Source organism: Anolis carolinensis, chromosome 2 (genome assembly GCF_035594765.1).
Source record: "Anolis carolinensis isolate JA03-04 chromosome 2, rAnoCar3.1.pri, whole genome shotgun sequence".
Taxonomy (NCBI): Eukaryota; Metazoa; Chordata; class Lepidosauria; order Squamata; family Dactyloidae; genus Anolis; species Anolis carolinensis.
Genome location: NC_085842.1, coordinates 276,358,574 through 276,377,068, shown reverse-complemented (window position 1 = coordinate 276,377,068; position 18,495 = coordinate 276,358,574). Strand labels below are relative to the sequence as shown.

General features: G+C 42.2%; 1 protein-coding gene across 6 annotated transcripts in view; it reads left to right on the top strand.

Annotated features, from left to right (window-relative positions):
• Positions 1-18,495, top strand: part of cast (calpastatin) — an 89,469-nt gene that overhangs the window by 25,640 nt on the left and 45,334 nt on the right. For 4 of the 6 annotated variants that reach the window (XM_062972244.1, XM_062972241.1, XM_062972243.1 and 1 more), the window contains exon 4: positions 18,414-18,473. In XM_062972244.1, the coding sequence (XP_062828314.1) occupies positions 18,414-18,473 (60 nt within the window). Of the gene's footprint in view, positions 1-1,003; positions 1,164-18,413; positions 18,474-18,495 lie in introns of those variants that run through there. The other 2 variants (XM_062972245.1, XM_062972246.1) reach the window with 2 other exon arrangements.

The following is an 18,495-nucleotide window of genomic DNA, read 5'->3' as shown; positions in this document are numbered from 1 at the left end:
GGAGACACCTAACATACTCCTTCAACCCTCCGGGGAAAAAAATTAAAATTAAAAACAAACCTAATCAAGTGTGGGAATAAAATATTGCAGCTGGTGCTAGGAATCGTGAGAAAGTAGTCTGGGACAACAGAAAGGTTATATGGATATCTTTTAAAATCGAAGGATTACCAAAAAAAAAAAAAAAAACCCATAGTATCCTGGAACAACCCTCCTTGAAATTTCACCGCACTTGTTCTTCTGGGTGAATAAGTGGGTGCAATCAATTACCGTCTTAACCATTTTTAGTATGTTAATAAGTGGTGAAGAGGATATGTATTGTGGGGGTTGTTCCTCCTACTTGATAGAATAGTAGAAGAATTGCATGTACAGATTGAGTGTCCCTTATCCAAAACTATTTGGCTTTCAGAATTTTATTTTTTGGATTTTGAAATACCTGTATTTGCATATACTATATATACATAATGAGATGATTTGAATATGGGACCCAAATCTCAACACAAAATTCATTTAAGTTTCACATAAATGAATTTTGTGAAACATAAATTAGCTTAAACACATCACCTGAAGGTAAATTGATACAATGTTTTAAATAATTTGTGCATGAAGCAAATTGTGTACATAGTAAATCAGTAGAAAACAACGTTTTCTCGTGTGGTCTTTTGGATTTTGGAGCATTTCACATTTCCAAATAAGTGATGTTCTATTTGTACAGTAGGTATTTGAACTCCCGTCTCCCCTTAATGCCATCTATAATACTGCTACATTCAGAAAAAAGTGGAATTGACAAATGAATTCTATTCATGATCTCATATTGCAAGCCATGGAGGTGTAATGCCCCCACTTCATTGAGGCCGTGTTGCTTTTTCCGTTTTGGTTAGGCTGCATTCTGCTTGCTTCCTCCTTTTCCTTGGGAGGATCTCTTGACTGTCTTTGAATAAATATTCATAGAGAGGTGGAGCTTTAAGCCTGCAGACCGGAGTATTTGGAGGGTGTGCTGCTTGGATTGGCTGTGTCATCCTCAAATGACAAGGGCTTGGCCAGGACTGTCTTAAAACTGAAACTGGGGCAGGACAGATACCAGCCGAAATGAAAACAAGCTTGTGATAAGGATCCATGTGATTTGCTTATTTGGAAACTGGGAAGGGATATCCTGAATGTCGAAAGTGAGTACTGCATTAGTGCTGTCGTCCTGTCAGGGACACTTACATTTCTGTCTTAATGCCTGGAGTTGGATTAATGTTATTTAGTTTGGGCTTTCTTTTCTACATATCTCCATTATATGCAAACACAGCCTGAACTGGGTTGAGATTGTGGATTTTTAAGCAAACCTGCTTTGTTGTTGTTTTTTTCTTCTTCCTAGCCTTTTTCACAAGAGCTGATGTTGTTTTTGTGTGTTTTTCAAAAAGGATTTTGTAAAAGGGGTGTGGTGCAAAATGTTTTAAAGCTCAATAAGATTTCCAGGATTACATGGCTGGAGATTGTTCGTAAAAGTCTCACTAAATGAAGCCAACTGTCAGGATCCCACAGTGTATATTTGCTGACTTTTTCTTCTATTATATTTGGAAATGCATGTTTCGGGTGTGGCCGGCCTTCGGTATAGCAGGTTACCTTTCTGTGTTGAGGCATGTATAGGTGTCTCTTCCGGCCCATGAACTGTATTTATTATAATTTTATGTTTTAAGTACTATATTTACTCCATAACATCAAAGCTGAATGCCAGAGCTGTTGCCAGCCTAGCAGCTTGTTTCTTTCTAAACATGGACATAACTTTTTAGTCTCTTGTAGATTTTTTTTAAAAAATCAGTCCTATTCAACAGTGAGGTTTAGAGTTAAGTGCTTTAGTTAAATTAAATTTTAATGTTTTAAATTACTTGAGCCTGACATCCTGAGAGAAAGGGAGGGTATTAATTCAATAAATAAAAAATGCAGTCAGGTTTTAGTCTGACTCATCTTTATGTGGAAGTCATTGACCAACTGAATTTTAGTGTTATTTACTTCTGAATAGATATGCATAGGATTCTACTGTTGAAATTGAGTACAGTAACACCAATAAAAGGTAAAGCTTTCCCCTGACGTTAAGTCCAGTCATGTCTGACTCTGGGGGTTGGTGCTCATCCCCATTTCTAAGCCGAAGAGCCGGCGTTGTCCATAAACACCTCCAAGGTCATGTGGCCGGCATGACTGCATGGAGCACCGTTACCATCCCACCGGAGCGGTACCTATTGATCTACCCACATTGGCATGTTTTCGAACTGCTAGGTTGGCAGAAGCTGGAGCTAACAGTGGGCGCCCACTCCGCTCCCAGGGTTTGAACCTGGGACCTTTCGGTCTGCAAGTTCAGCAGCTCAGTGCTTTAACACACTTCGCCACCGGGGTTCCTAACACCAATAGTGATATTAAAATAGCTTTCTTTATTTCCCTGATTTTTCAATTTGAGTGGATTGAAGCTTGTCATAGGGCTTGTCTGTCCTAACCAAAATAAAATCTGTTTCACTCCACATTCCCAGTCCTTATTGACCCTACGGTAGCTCTGTTAACATCAAACACACCAGACATATTCTGGTGAGATTGCCATAACCAGCCGCACATATCTCCTTGGTAAACTCACCTTGGTGTAATGGAGTGCTCAACAATGTTCAAATCCTTTGCATTATGTTTTGGCCACATGGCTTTTGCTTCTCTCCTCGCCCCTTCCATGTGAAAATTCATATTTCCTGTAAAGCAGCGGTGCCCTTAATCGCAGGTTTGAACTGCTGCTTCAGTAGCTCGATCTCATTGTCCCACTCCTTCTGTTTCCCCTCCACTTCACTTTCTATATCCTGCCAAAAGCAGTAGCTACTTCCGTTTACCATCTTCCCATCACAAAGTCTCTGGCTATATTTTCAACCCCTTCCCCAAAAATCCACATCTTCCCCACTCTCCTTCAAATTTCAAAATCCTTTAAGAACGATCCACATACTTCCCACTCCTAAAGAATTAACTTGTGGCTCATGCCACCTCCCACCAACCTCATCTGCCCACTACTAACTCCTGCCCCCCATCTCCATACCAATGTGATGCTGTCTTGGAGAGGTGGCCATTACAAAATAAAAACCCCACCAGATTTTCTGGAAAATGATATTGTAAAAGTCAAGGGTTTTTTTTGAACTGGATTAAAGCCCAGAGAAACTCATTCCAAATGAATGATCAGGAACACGATGTGTCTGGATTGCAGTGGCTACAAGGGGAGTATGATTTTTTTAGTCCACGTAGAAAAGCCCCCTGGAGCCCCTGGTGGCGCAGTGGGTTAAACCGCTGAGCTGCGGAACTTGCTGACTGAAAAATCAGTGGCTTGAATCCAGGGAGCAGGGTGAGCTCCCGCTGTTAGCCCCAGCTTCTGCCAACCTTGCAGTTTGAAAACATACAAATGTGAGTAGATCAATAGGTAGCATTCCAGCGGGAAGGAAACAGCGTTCCATGCAGTCATGCCGACCACCTGACCTTGGAGGTGTCTATGGACAACACTGGCTCTTTGGATTATAAATGGAGATGAGCAGCACCCCCCAGAGTCAAACACAACTAGACTTAATGTCAGGAGAAAACCTTTACCCTTTTACTTAGATAAACCCCATATTTGAGTTCAGAACAGTCACACAGCAGATGTAATTTGTTGCATACATGCTCTGTATTAACACATGCTCTTCAGAATCCATTCATATGCTTAGCACGTTAAGGAAATTCTTAACATTGTTTCAGAGATAAAATAATATATATTTTTTGAAAACAGTGATTTGACATGGTATGTCAATAGAAATTTGAGCCCCTTTGAGTCTCCTTATGGAGAGAAAAGTGTGGTATAAATAAATATAATATAAATAAACATAATAATAATACAAATTCCATATACATTGAAATAAATAAATTTGAGGAGGAATTTGCATCAGGGATAGGCTGTTGGTAGTAGGATTCTCTGTCTTATTAGAAATTAATGACTCATGTATTGTATAGTATAGTGATACAATTACCCTTTAGACTAACTGATAGGATAAAAAATGGATGAGGTGAAATGGGATTGAGAATATTGCTGTTATCTCTAGTCCTACTTTTATTTTCCTTATCACATTACACCTTTATGCCACATTGTTCCATTTGAAATCTGTTTGATCCAGTCTCATGAGAGTATCTGATTGTTGGCACTCTCAATAGCACCCTTGCCTCAGTTATGCTTTAACATCACTATTTGCACATTTTTTCATCTGCATTAATCATGTCATTGCTTACTTATGTAGTCCTCCCCTTGCTTCATGACTGGTTTGTCTCAAAATTTTCTCAAAATATGTAACCATAATAGTGCAACAACATTATGACAACATCATGATGATATGACTGTAGATAGATTGGCATTATCAAACCCTCTGCAACTGCCAAGAAATATTTTATTAGAGATATGACACAAGAAAATGAAGTCACCATGTCTTGCTATTTTATTCCCCTTTAAAACTGCACAAGTTTTGATTTCCTTATAATGTTGTTTTGCAATGGAAGTCGTTATAGGAAAGTAGTATAACAGAAAATCAGCAAAAAGATGTCACACAGAGAAACCTTTTGGCACCAGGATGCAGTGCTTAGGGATGGGACTTCCCTATAACTTTTTTCCAGCTATATTAGGTCTGCAGACCAGAGGTTCAATTACTCCTTTTGGCATTTAATTGGTCATAAAAAAGGTAAAGGTTTCCCCTGACGTTAAGTCCAGTCATGTCTGACTCTGGGGGTTGGTGCTCATCTCCATTTCTAATTGGTCATGGCATGAATCTTTTCAAAAGAAGCCAGAAGTGCATTCTAAATAATTGATTCCTCATCATTTACTCCCAGTAGCCAGTAGGACATCACAGAAACAAAATAGAATACCATTTAGGATCAGTTTAGTCAAACTAAGGCTGCAGTCGTCTGCAAAATTAGCTGGGAGTGAATCACATTGAACTCAATGGGAATTATTTCTAAGTATAAACGTGGTTAGAAATTTATGATAAGCCTGACAGAGTGAAATTTGTTTTATATCAGTGGAATTGAAGCACAGCCAATTTGAATTCTATTTAGGTCCATATAACTAGAATTCTTAGCTTGAATCCATACTTTTTAATAATGGAACAGTCCTCACAGTACGTTCCTGCAGAGGAAGGTTGAAGGAGGTGGTTTTCTTTTGTTGGTTTCTCTTAGATGATCTGGTGGGTTGGATCTGTGGAAGGGATATGGTAGATCCAACTGCCTGCATTCATAAGATGTGAAAATGCATAGCTGGATAGGAGGTCTGGTAGAGGTACATAGTTTCTATAAAGTGGCATTTGGACATTTGTAACAATTGCTTGAGAGAGCCAAAACAGAGTTAATTGAGTGTTGGTCTAGGACAGGGGTCCCCAAACTTTTTAAGCAGAGGGCTGGTCCACAATCCTTCAGACTGTTGAGGGGCCGGATTATCATTTGAAAAAAAAATTACAAACGAATTCCTATGCATACTACACATGTCTTATTTGTAGTGCAACAACAACAACAATGAAAGAACAATACAATATTTAAAAATGAAAACAATTTTAACCAACATAAACCTATTAGGATTTCAATGGAAAGTGTAACACAATATTAGCATTATATATTACTATATTGAATTATACCACTATACTATTATATAATATGTAATATATAACATATAATTAATATTATTATATGGTATTACTACTAGTATTATATTGTATAACATAATATTATTATCAATATTATATGTATATACAATATATTATATTATTAAAACTGATACAAAATATTATATTATAAAACTGAGGGCGGGGGCCAGGTAAATGACCTTGGAGGGCCGCATCCGGCCCCCGGGCCTTAGTTTGGGGACCCCTGGTCTAGGACTTGGAGAGAAGGGTTGAAATCCCTCCTTGGCCATGAGAACCCATTTGATGACCTTAGAAGTGTCACACACTCTCAGTCTCAGAGGAAGGTAATGGCAATCCCCCTTTGAACAATTCATGCTGTGAAAAGCCCATTGTAGGATTGAACTAGGTTTACCACAAGTCAGAAAAGATTGACAGGCAACAACAAGTACTTGATGGACAAAGGGACAGTAGATAGGAGATAATAAAATTCTTAGCTGGAGCTAATTAGAAGGGTCATTTATTCAAGCATCCCATCTAGTGACTTGTAATTTCTCATTCCCGTGTGCCTAAACACGTTTCATTTGATCAAGTCCAGGTGGAGAGTGCTGGGAAGGATCCAGGCTTCATAAGATGTAAAAATAGGCTGGCTCTACAGCAGTGGTTCTCAATCTGGGGTCCCCCTATGTTTTTGGCCTACAACTCCAGAAATCCCAACCAGTTTACCAGCTATTAGGATTTCTGGGAGCTGAAGGCCAAAAACATTTGGGGACCCCAGGCTGAGAACCACTGCTCTACAGACAGGCTACAAGGCATACTTTCCCTACCATACTTTCCCTACCATCTTTTAACTTGGCTTTTTCATTGTGCATCTGAATAATTCAGTCCCCATGACCAAAATTTAGATTAATACATAGGCCCCTTTCCCTATAATAAATTGGACGTCTGTCTCCCACCCCTTTGGTCGAGAAATGTTTGCACTTTGTCCTTTGGTCCCAAAGCACTTTATAACTATACTATTGCACTTTAGTTCAAATGGCCCCTCCACGCTACCCCCCCCCCCCACCAACCTGGTGGTCCATATTATTTTATTTTATTTTTACTCATTATATATGTTAAATGAGTGTTTATGGTTTGATGTACTGTTTTGCTTATGTAATTGTTTTGTATAATGTTGATTTTACTGTGTTTTTATTGCAATATGTTTTAATTGTTCTACTTTGTCTAGTGTTTCGGGCCTTTGTCCCATGTTAGCTGCCTCGCGTCCCTGCTGGGATATGGTGGCGAGATAGAACAATAAAGTTACTTACTTACTTACTTACTTAGTGTAAGTAGTAGGGTCTTGGCCCTTTTATGGTGAACATTGTAGACAAGGTGAAAATTCCGTCTTTAGGCTCACATCCCTCTCTGATTTCAGATATCTTGAGACAGTTAAGGAATTTTAGACTATGCACTTAGTAATTTTACTAGATAGCACTGGCCAATACATATTTTGGTACCTCAAATATTAGACCTGTTTCTGGATTAATTTGACCTGTTGGTTCCAAAAATGACACCAGTTTTCCCCTTTCAGCTCATGTTTTTGAAATACAGAATACTATATGCCAAATACCAGTCTTTTGCTTGCTATAGAAAATCATGATAACTATATCTGAGAAACTAGAACTGACACGGTCTGTTCAATGCCATTTTCTGAATTAGTGCCCCTAACCCAAGGAACAAGCCTGAAAATCAAGACTCCCAAGATTTTTTTTTCTTTGACAGTGTAGTCAAAGGGTTCTTGAGATGGGGATATTATTGATTCACTTAATTTGAAATCATTGTATTGTGAGGACAGGAGTTTCTTTGAATGTCCATGCTTATTACTTTGCTTACTTGAAATTGCAGTAAGCTTGCCATATTTAATTTGGAAGCCCATTTGCTTAAAGTCCTTCAAAGTCTTGGCCTGATGACTTCTGTGTTCTGAAATGCACATACAAATGTTGATTGTGATATTACAAGGTATTGATCATATTGTTAGAAGGGGCCTCAGACCTTCCGAGCAAGACTGTTCCACTATCAAACAACTTACACAACTAGCATATTTTTCATAATATCATTTCTTGCAATTGGAATTCATTGGCTCTTACAGTATACACTAGACTTGTTACTGACTGCAAACAGTTTTTAATTTCAGTGTTTTAGTAACCCATGACTCTGATTATTGGGGGAAATGGCACATTTTTGACATGGATGCTTCATTACTGCTGCATACTTGAAACTGGAAAGCTCTATTTTTGAGTGTAGCCAGTTCCATACAGGTCAGCAAGCTGTTCTTCATTTTTGTGATTTAACTGGGTGTGCCTCTTTCTAAGCAGGCTACAATCTCTTCCATTTCTATTTTGCTATGAATCACTCTACTATTGTTGGTTTCCAAGCAACACTTTCATATTTACATCCACATGTATTCATATGTTGCATCAGTGGACAAAATCATACTTGTCCATGGCCTCACACAGTGGCGAAACGAGATGGTGTAAAATAAAATAGTTAAAAGATCCTTGGTGAATACTTAAAGGAGATTAGTAGAGGAAATAGGTAGTAATAATTCTATGTAGTTGCCTGCCAGACAGGCAATTAGCTAAAGAACATGCTGCTGTCTTGGATATTTGCTTAGTTTTGTGTCACTGCCTCTGTGATTGGTTTGACTGTTACTTCAGTACACAAAAGTGAAATATGCCCGGCATGGCTGCTATGCAAATCTGTATTGTGGGATTTTTGCACCATGTAAGTATGTACTTGTGAATAACCAGTCTTACTGTATTGTTATTATTATATTCAGTTTCCTCCTAATTCTTCATTTTTAGAGAGAAGTGCATTTTCCATGACAATAATTTCTACAGTGTTACACATGGGTAGAATAGGGAATTGCAGACTATGGCATGATCTGAATGTAATTCTAAACAAACTGTGCTTTACCAGTGAGCTTTGGATTCATTTGATCATTAGTTCTTTATGACAAGACCACCAGGAAATCAATGTTTTTGTTTTTTATATGGTCACCAAAATGCTACTTTTGAACCATAGTGTTTTTAACTGTGGTTTAGGGGAACAGGTCTGGATTTTCACATAATATTAGAATATGACTAGTTTAAAATGCAGATGACAGCTTCCAGTTATTTTATGAGTATGAGACAGAGCGAGAGGATGAGAAGGGAGCAGAGAGCTAACACAGCTGAGGCTGACCCATGTAACTCTAAACAGTGATTCACCATGCTGTACAAATCAGGCAGCGGGTCATTTAAATGTGTTTCAAACGTAAATATCCCTTCCAATCTAGCTCACAGCCAAATTTTAAAATCAGATTTTTTTCCCCATAAAAAATGTTGCCTTGTATCAGCAGAGACTGAGTTTTATTTGGTTTTGTATTTGTGTTCATTAACATTAATGCTAGTTTTATGGGTTTCATAACATTCATATCTGAAGAAGTATTTTCCAGGAACCAAAGCCTGATAAACTGAATCTGCCCTTAAGTCCTGCTTTTGTGCTGTCAGTCTCTGTTATGAGTAACACAGTTTTGGATTAGACAGGTCTTTTGTCTGAGCTAGGTGGGGTAGTATTCCGTTTATATTTGATGGAGAGGAATAAATTGCTAAAAGGCTATTTATTGGTTCAGTTAATAGGAGGCCAAAATGCTAGGAGCTGTCACCATGACTACTGTACTTGCAAATGTTTATAATTCAGGGTTTCATTTTGAAATTATATTTTTCTTGTATCATTTGTCAATAGATAGACCCAATCAATCAAGGGAGACAGTCCTGAGTTTGCAAGACATGAATAGGGATATTGATAACAAGGTGACTTCTTCAGAGGATTTCCATAAGTCAAAGTCAGCTTGATGGCAATAACAAACTTATAAAGCATAGCACCCATATGTACAGTTTTCTTTAATTCATGTCTAGGCATTTTCTAGGTCCTCCTGTTCGATACTATGGTATTTATGGGCCACACGTCCTTCATTTCATTAGCATTCACTATTATCCATGATTCTATGTATCCGTGTGAATCTGGGAAAATATCCCCATGCTTATGGAAATTATACTGTATTTATAGACAGCTTTAGCTACAACTTAGACTTTTTCAAAAAAAAAAAGAAAAAAAGAAAAAAAAAGAAGGCAATGAAACTGCCTCACAACCTCTGAGGATGCCTGCCATAGATGTGGGCGAAACATCAGGAGAGAATACTTCTGGAACATGGCCACACAGCCCGAAAGACATACAACAACCCGGCAATGAAATTGTTAACATTTTTAGTATGGTTTGAAGGTGCACTTGTAAAACTAACTACAAATTTCAACATAAAGATGACCGGAATCAATTGTTGTGGCCTTACAAGCAATTTCCAACTTATGTCAGCCTTAAGGTGAATCTAACCGGATTTTATTGACAAGATTTGTTCAGAGAAGGTTTGTTTTTGCTTTTCTTTGAGACTGAGTAGCTTGACTTCTCCAAAGTCACCCAGTGGGTTTCCATAGAATGGAGATTCGAATCCTGGACTCCAGAATTGTAGCCCAATGCTTGAACATCTAAACCAGGCATGGGCAAACTTTGGCCCTTCAGGTGTTTTAGACTTCAATTCCTACCATTCCTAATAGCTGGTGAGCTGGCTGGGATTTCTGGGAGTTGAAGTTCAGGTGGTGTGTACTAGAATTAATTCCTATCAAGATGCCTATTTACTACATGACAGTGAATGTGACTAAGGATGGGTGGAACAGATACTAGTCCTTTATTAAAAGGTGGCTTTATGCAAGCCATTCGATTTGTCTTGGATGACTTGCTCTAGAGAGAAAGTATGACCTCATGGTCTAGCATTTATATGGTGGAGATGGATGGGAAATGCAGGAAATTTAGATAACTGGTGATAGCTTTTTGGCATGACATTTAGAAGCTATTGAATTCTGGCTTTGGTGAAGCTTCTAAATGAATATTCTAAACAATATCAATGTACTGAGTTTCTAAAATGTGGCCACAAAAATTGTTCAAATAAGGTGAAGCAGAAGAAATTTTAAATAAACGAGGACTTCAGAATGATTCTTCCACACACATAAGCATACTCAATTCACTGATATTAGGTTTAATTTGATGTTAGGTTTTTAATGCTGTACAGTGTTCCCTCACTTATCGCGGAGGTTACATTCCAGGACCTCCCGCAATAAGTGAAAATCCACGAAGTAGGAACACTATATTTACTTTGATAAATATAGCATCCCTCCCTCCATCCCTCTTTTAATGTACTGTACTGTATTCCTCAGCCTGGGCCCTTTTGTGCTTGAGAGGGAGGGCAGGCCGTATGAAAAAATCTACGAAACAGCGAATCCTCAATAAGCGAACCGCAAAGTAGCTAGGGAACACTGTATTCATATGTGTGATGACCCATGGGCCTTGTAGTCCTGCTCAGGACATTGTAATTCCTGATGAAGATGAAAACTTGGGTTTTTTACCTTCCCAGTCGGAACTGGATTCCTCTCAGCCAGATCTTTCCCAGGCAGATCTGGGAACCTTGCACCTGCAAGAAAGTTGTCTCCCAGAAGTATGTCAAACAAGCCCAGAGCCTACTTCTCCCGTATTCTTGCGCCGGGAGTTTTGTAAACAACAGAGAAGTTTGGATTCAGCTTCGCGCAGGAGTGCGAGGATTGCAGCTAAGAATGTGGCCAATTAAGACTGCTTCTCGTGAGAATCTTTGGGGAGTCTCACATCTGGTCTCAGAGTTAGCTTTCGGTTCTGATTCCCAGAGAACTGCTTCGGCGGGAAGCTAGACTCTATTTAGGTGTTTTACCCGCGTAGTAACTTCGCGGAGTCAATTCGTCAGCCTACGGAGCGAGTTGTGTCTGGACAGCGCGCTCCGGTTCAAGCCTCGCTCCTGCTCAAGCCTTGCCTTGCTATCCAGCCTTCGCCTTGCTTCCCAGCCTTTGTTTATCTACGGACTTTGCCTTGTTTCCCAGGATTAATCCTTGCCTCGTTCCACGGATTTATCAAGTTATTCCACGGACCTTGTTCTTGTTCTTAGTTACCTTGTTCCACGTTCAAGCCTTGTTTCAAGTATCAAGTTATTTCCTAGCCTCGCTCAAGTTTCATGGACTAAAGGGACCTTGTCATCTCCCCTCACTTTGCTTGGCAAAGTGAGTGTTTCGGTTATTGGATTACAACTTGGGACCTTAATATTTCTTATTGGACATTGCTTTTTTGGACTAATTCTGACCTTTCCTGAAAGGTCTAATTCTGGACTATTTTCTACACTTGTTTTTATTAACTTTATATATTCCTACAATAAAGATATTAGATAGATTCTGGCCTCTGTGTATGGTTATTGGTGCTCTGCAGCCTGGGTCGTGACAGTTTGACTCCGCCACCCTAAGCACCAATTAACCTCGGCCAGAATGTCTACCGGAGTCGTACCTGGGCCGAGCGGCCAGCCGATTACCTACACCATCGACAAGGAAGAGGTGGACCGAATCCGGGATAAGCTCAATGCACAGGATGGAGAAATAAGGGGTTTGAAGGAACGCGGAGTTCGTCTTCCGGCCATGGCGTTGCCAACCAAGTTTACTGGAGAAGCTTCTAAGGTTCATGTCTTCCGTCGCCAATGTCAAGCTTATCTGGAGGCCCGTGCTGCCGAGTTTCCCCAAGAAGACATCAAGGTGGCATGGGTTTACAGTCTTCTAGACGGGCCAGCGGCCAGCTGGGCGACGGCACTGTTCGACCAAGCCTCTCCACACCTAAGATCAGCGCAACACTTCTTGGACCACCTCAAGGAGACTTGGGGAATCGAGGACAATTTGGAGGCAGCCGGTCACAAACTCCGTCGCCTTTTCCAAGGAGACAGACCTATGTCTCAGTATATAGCCGAGTTCCGAGTGCTGGCCCACAACACCGGCTGGAACGATGTAGCCCTCAGGGGACAATTCCGGGAGGGTCTCAACATTGAAATGCTGGAAGAAATCTCCAAGGTGGATCCTCCCCAGACCCTCGAGGCACTCATTGATCAATGTTTACGGGCTGAAGTCATGATTGCCAACAGGAAACAGTGGGTTCGAGGCCAGGGCAGTAGAGCCGGGGCAAAACCCCCCGCTCCCGCCAGCGTTCAGCCACGTCCGGTGTGGAGACCCCCACCGCCAACCCCATACCCCAGAGGAGGCGAGGAGGTGCCGATGCAGTTGGGCAATGTGCGTCCCAGACTAGATGCCGCCGAGAAGGCCCGTCGTCAACGCTTAAACCTCTGCTGGTACTGCGGGAACGGGGGCCACTTCGCCAGAGAGTGCCCAGCCAAGGGGAAGCCTGCCGCCCGTCTTGCGGCGGCGTCCTCCACGGAGACGAAGGCGTCTGAGCCGACTGGCACACAGCCGGCGGGGGAAGCCAACGACCGGGTGTAGAGAGGCTCGCCAACCCGGTCAAAAAATCCATCCAAGAGCCGCCAACCGGGGTCCTGTTCCTTCTCGTGGTCACATTATGGTCAGCAAAAAGGGGACCCGTCATGATCCACGCCATGATAGACTCTGGAGCTACCAACAATTTCATCGATAGAGAGTATGCCGACTCTCTGGGATTACAATATCATGATTTCAAGAATGCCCGTGTGGTGCAAGCCATAGACGGCCGTCCCCTCAAGACGGGCCCCGTAAGTCAGTGGTCGGAACCCACCAGGATGTGGATAAGGGAACATATGGAAGAGATTTCCTTCTTTGTTACCGAGGTCCCCCATTTCCCTGTGATTTTGGGAATTCCATGGCTGACTCTCCACGACCCTAACATCTCCTGGTCCAACAGAGAACTGCAGTTTGCTTCACCGTACTGCCAAAACCATTGCCTCGTAGCCAAGGTATGCCATGCCACAGACACCGAGCCCATCATCACCTTGCCAAAGAAGTACTCCGAGTATTGGGATGTATTCAATGAGAAAGAAGCCGAAAAATTACCCCCACATAGACCTTATGACTGTGCCATTGACTTGGTGGAGGGGGCCCCGATCCCGCGAGGGCATCTCTACTCCCTGACTGAACCAGAGCAAGAAGCTCTCAGGGAATTCCTAGAGACAAACCTTCGCAAGGGATTCATCAGACCCTCTCAATCCCCAGCCGCCTCCCCAGTGATGTTTGTGAAGAAGAAGTCAGGGGAACTACGCTTGGTGGTGGACTACAGAGCATTGAACAATATCACCAAGCGGAACAGCTATCCCCTGCCTTTAATCTCGGATCTACTGGATCGGCTTCGAGGAGCCAAGGTTTACACCAAGCTGGATCTTCGGGGGGCTTACAACTTAGTTCGCATCAGGGAAGGGGACGAGTGGAAGACCGCCTTCCAGACCAAATTCGGATTATTTGAGTCCCGAGTTATGAATTTCGGTTTATGCGGAGCCCCCGCAACGTTCCAGCATTTTGTCAATGACATTTTTCAGGACTATCTAGACAGGTTCTTGATAATCTACCTGGACGATTTTTTGGTGTTTTCCAGATCACAATCAGAACATGAGAACCACGTCAAAATGGTGTTACAACGATTGCGGGATCATGGACTTTATGCCAAGCTGGAAAAATGCGCTTTTGATCTACAAGAGGTAGATTTCCTTGGTTACCGCATCTCGCCTCTAGGGCTTTCCATGGATCCAGCCAAAGTTTCAGCAGTATTGGAATGGCGGGCGCCAACTAACAAGAAAGAGGTGCAGCGTTTCTTGGGGTTCGCGAACTACTACCGCAAGTTCATTCCAGATTTTGCCCGCTGGTCCGACCCCATCACTAGCTGCATCCGTGGAAAGCAGCCTTTCCGCTGGACTGATCAAGCAGAGAAAGGGTTCCAGCAACTAAAGAAACTATTCACCTCCCAGCCAATTCTACAGCACCCAAATCCTGGAACCCCTTTTGTGGTGCAAGCGGACGCCTCTGATGTGGCAATTGGGGCTGTACTCTTACAACCGGTGGGAGATCACCTCCACCCCTGTGCCTTTTATTCTCGTCAACTAACCACACCAGAGAGGAATTACACCATTTGGGAAAAAGAACTACTGGCCATAAAGGCAGCCTTTGAAACTTGGAGACATTGGCTAGAAGGGGCCAAATTTCCCATTGAAGTCCACACTGATCATCGTAATCTAGAACATCTAAGAACTGCCCGCAAACTAAATCAGAGGCAGCAACGTTGGGCTTTATTCTTTGAACGTTTCAACTTCCAGATCCATTATGTGACCCCAGCCCAAACCAAGCAAGCAGACGCCCTGTCACGTAAACCGGAATACGCTGCAGGACGCAAGGAGACCTTTGAATCCCAACTGCTACAACCTGAGAACTTTGCCACGCTCACGGTGGGGAACACCAAATCCATTCCCATTGGTTCAACTTCCCCTACTCCAGGACCCATCTGTGCTCAAGAAATCAGGGCTAGTCAGCAAGCAGATGCCTGGGCGCAGGACCAACTTCGCCAAGGTCTGCATTTCCCCTTTTCACTTAAAGATGGGCTGCTCTGCTATAGAAATCATGTTTATATCCCACCCGGACCGGGCAGGGAAAAAGCGCTTCGTCTGTGTCATGACTGCAAACCAGCAGGACACTTCGGACTATTTAAAACTATGCATTTGATCCTAAGGGATTTTTGGTGGCCCAAGATCCGCAAGGATGTGGAAAAATATGTCAACACCTGCCCAGTATGCCAGCGCTCCAAGATACGAAGGGAGAAGCCCTCAGGGCTTTTACACCCCCTTCCTACCCCATCTCGCCCATGGGAAATAATTTCCGCGGATTTCATCACTGACCTACCACCTTCCTGTGGATTCACCACGATCTTAGTGGTGGTGGACCTATTCACCAAGTTAGCCCATTTCATTCCCTGCGAAGGCCTCCCCACGGCCAAGGAAACTGCGGATCTATTTCTTCAACATGTTTTCAGACTACATGGATTGCCCAAGAGTTTAGTCACAGACCGTGGATCTCAATTCACCTCTCGTTTTTGGAAGGCACTACAAAAACTATTGGGCATAGACTCTCGCTTATCTTCAGCTCATCATCCCCAAACAGATGGGCAAACGGAGCGCACCAATGCCACTTTGGAGCAGTATCTTCGCTGTTATGTAAACTATCAACAGGACAATTGGGCTTCTCTGTTACCACTGTCTGAGTTTGCCTACAACAATGGAGTTCAAGCTTCTACAAAAGAAACGCCGTTCTTTGCAAACTACGGCTTCCATCCACGTTTCTTTCCCCCTGTCATTGAAACTTCAGAGGTTCCCGCAGCAGAGGATTGGCTGCAGGAACTCACAGCGGTGCAACAACTTTTGCTCCAGCAACTGGATCAAGCCAAGGAGGACTATAAACGCCACGCTGACAAACATCGCCAGCCGGGCCCTGAAATCAAGGTAGGAGATCGGGTTTTCCTGTCCACTCGCTTTCTGCCCTCCCACCGCCCTTGCCGGAAGTTAGATGCCCGTTTCATTGGTCCCTATCCAGTGGTGGCGCAATTAAACCCCGTGACTTTCAAACTCCAACTTCCGCGTTCAATGCGCATTCACCCAGTGTTTCACCGTTCCCTGCTCCTTCCGGCGGATGGTGTGCGACCTGATACAGACCAACCGGCCCCCCCTCCTGTTTTGATGAATGGGGAGGAGGAGTTCGAGGTTGAGGACATTTTGGATTCTCGCTTTCACCGCCGCCGCCTACAATATCTCATTGACTGGGCGGGTTTTGGCCCTGAGGAACGCTCTTGGGAAGACGCCTCCACAGTCCATGCTCCTGATCTAACCCGTCGCTTTCATCAGACCTATCCCACCAAACCGCGACCTCGCGCCTCGGGGAGAGGGCCCCAGTTTGGGAGGGGCCTTGAGGAGGGGGATAGTGTGATGACCCATGGGCCTTGTAGTCCTGCTCAGGACATTGTAATTCCTGATGAAGATGAAAACTTGGGTTTTTTACCTTCCCAGTCGGAACTGGATTCCTCTCAGCCAGATCTTTCCCAGGCAGATCTGGGAACCTTGCACCTGCAAGAAAGTTGTCTCCCAGAAGTATGTCAAACAAGCCCAGAGCCTACTTCTCCCGTATTCTTGCGCCGGGAGTTTTGTAAACAACAGAGAAGTTTGGATTCAGCTTCGCGCAGGAGTGCGAGGATTGCAGCTAAGAATGTGGCCAATTAAGACTGCTTCTCGTGAGAATCTTTGGGGAGTCTCACATCTGGTCTCAGAGTTAGCTTTCGGTTCTGATTCCCAGAGAACTGCTTCGGCGGGAAGCTAGACTCTATTTAGGTGTTTTACCCGCGTAGTAACTTCGCGGAGTCAATTCGTCAGCCTACGGAGCGAGTTGTGTCTGGACAGCGCGCTCCGGTTCAAGCCTCGCTCCTGCTCAAGCCTTGCCTTGCTATCCAGCCTTCGCCTTGCTTCCCAGCCTTTGTTTATCTACGGACTTTGCCTTGTTTCCCAGGATTAATCCTTGCCTCGTTCCACGGATTTATCAAGTTATTCCACGGACCTTGTTCTTGTTCTTAGTTACCTTGTTCCACGTTCAAGCCTTGTTTCAAGTATCAAGTTATTTCCTAGCCTCGCTCAAGTTTCATGGACTAAAGGGACCTTGTCATCTCCCCTCACTTTGCTTGGCAAAGTGAGTGTTTCGGTTATTGGATTACAACTTGGGACCTTAATATTTCTTATTGGACATTGCTTTTTTGGACTAATTCTGACCTTTCCTGAAAGGTCTAATTCTGGACTATTTTCTACACTTGTTTTTATTAACTTTATATATTCCTACAATAAAGATATTAGATAGATTCTGGCCTCTGTGTATGGTTATTGGTGCTCTGCAGCCTGGGTCGTGACAATATGTGGGGTCTTGTTGGGATTTTATGCCAATATTTATCTGTTTTTTTGAAGACATCAAATCTATGCTATTATTTGTTGGAATCTGCCCTAGGTCCCTTTGGGAAGATGGGGCGGAACAGAAATAAATTGTTGTTGTTGTTGTTGTTGTTGTTGTTGTTATTGTTATTATTATTATTATTAAGCTTTCTTCATTTGCACTTCTCAGAAGACCTAGCCTAGATTTATTTCAAAAAGATTTGTAGTTCTTTTAAAGGCTGGTTTTGGAATACTGGGATGAAAATGGATTTATGAGTAATCATCTAGTTTATACAATAAATCTAACTGCATAATAACAATTCATAATTACAAGAATAAATACATGTGTGCATCATTAACCTTGATGAAAGTAGGATGGGAACCCTGTCTTGATTAACATATTTCTTCATTTGTTTTGTAAACAGCTTCTATTGGTATTCTTTTGTTCTTCTTAACTCAAGCCATGGGCATTTGTTAGTACTAAGAGTCCTATCAAAATACATTCGATCCTTAACCAACTCTCTTTAATATTACTCATTTCATTGAATGAATCTTTTCTTAATTTAATCTAAAGTGGGATAATATGAAAAAGCAGTGTGCAGATAAGTTCAGATATAAGTATTCTATTTGATTTTGGTTGATTAGGTCAAATAGCATGTTCTAATATCTTAAATGTTGAGTAAATGTGTGTCTTGCTTGATTTTTTAACTATTTAAATGAAATTATTCTTGTGTGTTGAGTTTAGATTGCAGATTTAAAGAAACTTGCATTCTGAATCATCCTAAACAAAATCTATCAGGTTTTGCAAGGACCAGCGAGCTTTGGAAAACAAGTATGAATATTCCTTGCTCTATTGGGAGGAAGGTGTCATATTTTTAACATCAATGTTAATATATCTGTTGCATAATAAATTTATACACTTTGGTACTTCAATGCAGGTCCCGTCTTCTTCCACTGTTGCCCCAAAGACTACTGCTATGAAGCCTTCTGAAACAAAGGTATGTCTTCTAAAACAGAAAA